At 52.7% G+C, this 5,310-nt stretch overlaps 1 protein-coding gene across 1 annotated transcript; it reads right to left on the bottom strand.

Annotated features, from left to right (window-relative positions):
- Positions 1–598: 598 nt before the first annotated feature.
- LOC119363225 (L-type lectin-domain containing receptor kinase SIT2-like) lies at positions 599–2,953 on the bottom strand. Its single transcript, XM_037628540.1, has one exon. The coding sequence runs from the start codon at positions 2,748–2,750 to the stop codon at positions 717–719; it is 2,034 nt and encodes a 677-aa protein (XP_037484437.1). The 5' UTR covers positions 2,751–2,953; the 3' UTR covers positions 599–716.
- Between the last annotated feature and the right edge of the window lie 2,357 nt (positions 2,954–5,310).

The raw sequence follows: 5,310 nt of genomic DNA, 5'->3' as shown, positions 1-5,310 counted from the left end.
TAGCTCCGTGTGTGACCTCCAAATCTTGTTGGTCAAGAACCTCGGGTGGGAGCCATGGAATTAAGCCTTGTAGGCCGAGCTGGTCGAGTAGTCTCTTGAGAATGGTGCTCTGCAGCTAGCTCGGCTCCCCAGTCAATTGTCCATTGTCTTCATGTGCATTATGTATTGGTCGAGACTGACACGACGGAGCTGCAATGCCAGGAGTAATTTTAGGAGACATAGCCAAGAACTGGAGGCAAACTTCTACTTGTATTATGCTAGAATTGAAGGCGACAAGCGGAACACTTTTTTCTCAATAAAGGAATTTTTATTCAGTAGAAATATCAAAATGGTTTGTTCAATTTTTTGGTCAATTCAGATCATCATCAAACCAATACAAAGATTCATGCATGAGGTCTCATGAGGATAGTAACACTTCATTGCTCATAGTCATCGTTAGGTAGTCCATGAACCCGGTTGTAATTTTTATTACCTATGAGAATCTTCGTATTGCTGTTACATTTTATTAATAGGTTGGAAGACTTATTGGAAAAAAAATCACTATTAAATCCCGGATTCATGGATTAGACTAGAGGAAAAGAGCTTCTGGAACTTGAAAGCTAGGATCACATGATGTGCAAAAACAAAGAAAAATCTTGGGTCACAAGTTGATTACAAAACCATCAATGGAAGAGGCAGAGAAGAACAATAAAAATAGTTGATTACAAGCAAAAAATTCATCTCCCATCTAGAAGAACTGTTGCTGATGACACGTCGGATACACTACAAATGTTCATCCCCGACGGAGGGCATGCCATGATGTATGAATCGAACCCTTCATTCTCCATGAGAGCAAGCATGCTGTAGCTCATGTATGTCGATGGTAAATCAGGAACCAATTGGACACCATCGAGGTATTGCATGACCTTTTGCACATGAGGCCTAACATTGGGTGACGGGTGTGCACACAACAAACCTAGTTTGAGCACAAGAGTGACCTCATCTGTGTTAAATTTGCCCATGAGATGTGGATCCACTGTGTCAATGATTGAGCCATTGCGATGGTGCTCAAGCACCCAGTCGAGCAGCACCACCCTGTTGTTATGCTGACCACTCTCAATGGGCCTGCGTCCACAGACAACCTCTAGGAGAAACACGCCGAATGCAAATACATCCGTTGAAGGTGTTGCCTTCCCAGTGCGTAGAAGTTCTGGTGCGAGGTATCCCATAGTGCCAACCGCATGTGTTGTTTGAGCATCCGTGCCATGATCGTATAACCTTGCTAGGCCAAAATCGCCGAGCCTTCCGTTCATCTGCTTATCCAAGAGCACATTGCTTGCCTTTATATCTCGGTGGATGACGACTTGTTCCCAATCCTCATGAAGATACAGTAAACTTGACCCAACACCTTTGACGATCCAATATCTTTGAGGCCAATCCAAAGTTGGCCCATTGTTATTGTACAAGTACTTGTCAAGGCTCCCATTTTCCATGTAGTCATACACCAAGAGAAGTTCACCATTGCGCCGGCAATAGCCTTGTAACTGTGCTAGATTCCTGTGGCGGAGACGACCAATGGTCACCACTTCAGCAATGAACTCTCTTATACCTTGTCTTGAGTCATGTGATACTCTCTTCACCGCGATTTCCATATTGGATCCAGGAAGTACCCCTTTGTATACTTTGCCAAACCCTCCGGCACCGAGTAAATTTCCATTCTTGAATCCATCAGTGGCACGAAATAGATCTTTGTATGCGAACCGGTGTGGGCCGAACTCATCCTCCCAATCTTCACGCACCTCAGCAAATCGACGCCGACGCCACACAAAGAAGGAGGTGGCAGCTAGCACCGCGGCGATGATCGATACGGTGGCTAATGGTAGCAAGAGAGCCAAGAGCATGGGCCGATGCTTCGAACCCACACGCGGCAGTGCTGGAAGCTTAGAGAAATCAAGCGGCGTGGCAGGCCCGTCCAAGCTGAAGCTCCATCCAAGCACATAGTGGTGCGTCGACACCACGCCGGATGACGACGAGAAGCCAACATACATTGTGTCCGTGAGCACAGTGGAGAGGTCAATGGCTTCAGAGAGGAGAGGATACCTGGGTTTGGGCTCTTGCGCAGGAGCCAATGTCACATTGAGTTGCCTGGCCTGGCCATCGTAGTCCACCCACACCTGCATCGGCTCGCGGCTGTTCAACATCAGGCCTCGAAAGGTGGCACCGTCATCGCCGTAGTAGCCGGCCGGCGTGGCCTTCCGCGAAATGAGGCTATTGACGTTGATGCCCACGTGGTTGCTGTTGATGTCGCGGAACTCGGGGTTCATGATGGTGTCGAGCTCGACAGCAAATATGTGGTCGCTCGCGGTGCCGTTCGTGGCGTTGAGGAGGCCCAGATACTGCCCGGCGATCGCCGTTGAGAGGTTCGTGGTCGGGGCGACCACGAAGGCGAGCCCTTGGTCGCTCAGGCCATCGTAGTTGGACACGATGGCGAACACGAAGGACGTGGAGAAGGAGCGCGCCACGGCAGTGGAGTTGGTCGTCCCGTTGACGTCGAGGAGGCGGAGAGGGGTGGGGTTGAAGGCATGGCCTTTTGTCTGGAGAGTGAAGTTGGTGAGCGCGAGCAGGCCGTTGGGCATGACGGCGGCGAGACCATCCAGCGTAAGGTTCGCCGCTGCGAAGCCCTGGAAGGCGAACTGGCCCTCGTCGGCGGACGAGCACGAGACCAACTCTCCGCCCATGCTCAACAGCAAGAGCAGAAGAAGAGCCGGCATGGTTTCTTGCCAGATTTAGTGCTGCTGGCCTGCCGCGCTTCCTTCAAGAGTAAGCAACTCAATCGGTACAGTTTTTGGCGGGGTGGAGATTGGTCGCAGGGCTGAGGCGCACCGCACACCTTGGCTGAAAGTCATGGAGATAATGGCATGCCTGGCAGCATCAGGAGTCGAGGTCGTAGTTGCCGTGAGTACTAGTCTACTACTGATTGATTTGTTCTCTTTGAATGAAAAAGGCTGCTACACATTTGTCTTGGTGTGCATGTAAATGTAATACCTAGCTGACACGGCGCCTCTGTGTAGACCGGAGAAAAATCTGAGAGAGTTCTTGTCAAAGATGGCTGCTTATGAAAATGCAAATGGTTGATATTGCGAGCTGGGGAAGCGCAGTGCCGTGCAGCGTGGTAGCGTCACCTGGTTGAAAAGGAGGATTGCTGACCATTCACCTTCAGCCGTTCACATGAAGAAACAAATATCTAAATTGTGGATGTCACCTAGACGGCTAGACCAGTTCAGTTTATTTTTTCAACAATCATAGCACATCAACCTTAAGTCCGTTTTCTGCAGTTTAATTTTATAGAAAACACACACCACGTCTAACTTTATGAACAAAGCCGTAACGGCAACGTCATCCAACAAACAAGTAGGCAGAAACTGATACATCCTCCGTGGGTTCCTGGAAGCGGTCCTTGCTACGAGCAACATCGCTGAAAGAAAACATCGACGCATCACTAGGATTTTTTCCCCTGGGTCTCGCCACTAGGGTTCTCCAGTCCTCCGGTGGCGCCGTCACCGTGAGTTTCCACCATCGACGAGACTGATCTGTTGAGTAACGTGATTGTATTAGGAAACATAGGTTAAACTAGGAAATATTCTGGCTTGCCTTGTACTTCAAGTAGATCATGTCCTCATATATATATATATATGCCCATGAGGCTCAAGCAATACAACAACTATTCCACCAAATCCTTCTGCCCCTTCTAATATGGTATCTATCACAACTCGATCCTAAACCCTAGCCGCTGCCGCTTCCGCACCTGCGCGCCGCCCCCGGGGCGGTCGGCCTCCATGACCGCCGTCGGGGGCCGCGCCGCCCGTACCTAGGGTTCGTCCGCCGATCGTGTTGACCGGCTGCACTAGAGAGTCTTTTCCCCGAGCCTTGCTCCGGGGTTTTCTCTCCCCCGCCGGTCATCTTGATCGCGCGGTTTCTTTTTGGTTTTCCGGTGTATTCTTGATCGGTTTGCGTCGCCCACCGCCGCTGTCGACCCCGAGCGCCTCTACTCCGACCCCGGCGCGACCAGCCGGCCTCTCCTCCGACCCGGCGGCCACGCGCGCCGAGGCGGCCCATCAGGGCCAGCCGCCGTCCGCGCGTCGGTCCGCCCGTTGCCCTGCGCCGTCCGTCACCGCCCTGCTCCGACCGGGACACCTGCATCACCCCGAACCGGCGGCCTCACGCCATGCGACGGCCAATCATAGCCGTCGGTCGTGCGTGGGCCCGCCAATCAATCCACGTCACCCGTCTCCGCCGCGTCTGTACGGCTGCCCGGCGGTCTACCTCGCCGGCCTCGTCCTCGGCTGCGTCAGGCTCGTCGGCTGACTCAACTCGGGCGCCGCTGCTCCGTTGGTCGCTCGGACCTCGCTGCCCGGGCGCCGGCGTTGCTTTGGCAGCCCGGGTGCCGGTGCTGACAAGCTCGTTCGCACGACGTCTCATGCTGCCCGCCGTCGCCGGCTTCATCTCGAACTCCGCCGCCACCACGCCTCTACCGAGCGGCGTCCCCGACCTCGCGCGTAATCAGATTGATCACCCGCTCGCCGCCGCGATCCGCCTCATCTACGCCGCGCGACCGACCTGGCCCGTCGGTTACGCGCGCCTCCGCAGGTCCCGTGAAGATCATCCCCGAGTTCAGCGCGCTTCTCCATTGATCAAGCATCGGGCTGCCGCTGTTGTGGTTCTAAGTCTGACAGTAGAATGGGGGGTAGGTATGGAGAGGCAAGATCCTAGCTATGGAGTAGTTGTACACACGAGTGTTTAACGAGTTCAGGCCCTTCTCTGAGGAAGTAATAGCCCTACGTCTCGAAGCCCGGAGGCGGTCGACTGGTTTATGTGTATATGAGTTACATGGGTGCGAACCCTTCTACCAGTGGAGGGGGGGTGGCTTATATAGAGGACGCCAGGACCCCAACCAACCCACGTAGCAGAGGGTTAAAGTACATTAAGGCCGGGCCTTACTGGTAACGCCCTACATAAAGTGTCATCATGACCATTAAGACTACTTAATTACAGACCGTTTGGATACAGAGTAGATCCTGAACTCCTGATGGTCGAGTGAGTCTTCATGGTCGAGTGCCTTTAGGTTCGTCGAGTGTCTTCTAGCCGGTCAAGTGGAGTCTCTCTTGGTCGACTGGAAGGTAGCTTCGTCTAAGGATGTCCTTGGGTATGGTATCCTAGATAGGTTCATGACCCTACCCTAGGTACATAACATCATCATTAGCCCCCGTATGAATCGAGGTTCGAGTGAGGAAGGAGTTGATGATTTTCTCCGACTCATTTCCTGTGCTTTGA

The sequence above is a fragment of the Triticum dicoccoides genome, chromosome 2B, assembly GCF_002162155.2.
Source record: "Triticum dicoccoides isolate Atlit2015 ecotype Zavitan chromosome 2B, WEW_v2.0, whole genome shotgun sequence".
NCBI classification, from domain to species: Eukaryota; Viridiplantae; Streptophyta; class Magnoliopsida; order Poales; family Poaceae; genus Triticum; species Triticum dicoccoides.
This window is presented reverse-complemented; position numbering and strand designations above follow the sequence as displayed.

Coding starts and splice junctions, on each gene's coding strand:
- LOC119363225 (XM_037628540.1), bottom strand. CDS start 2,750: ATGCCGGCTCTTCTTCTGCTCTTGCTGTTGAGCATGGGCGGAGAGTTG.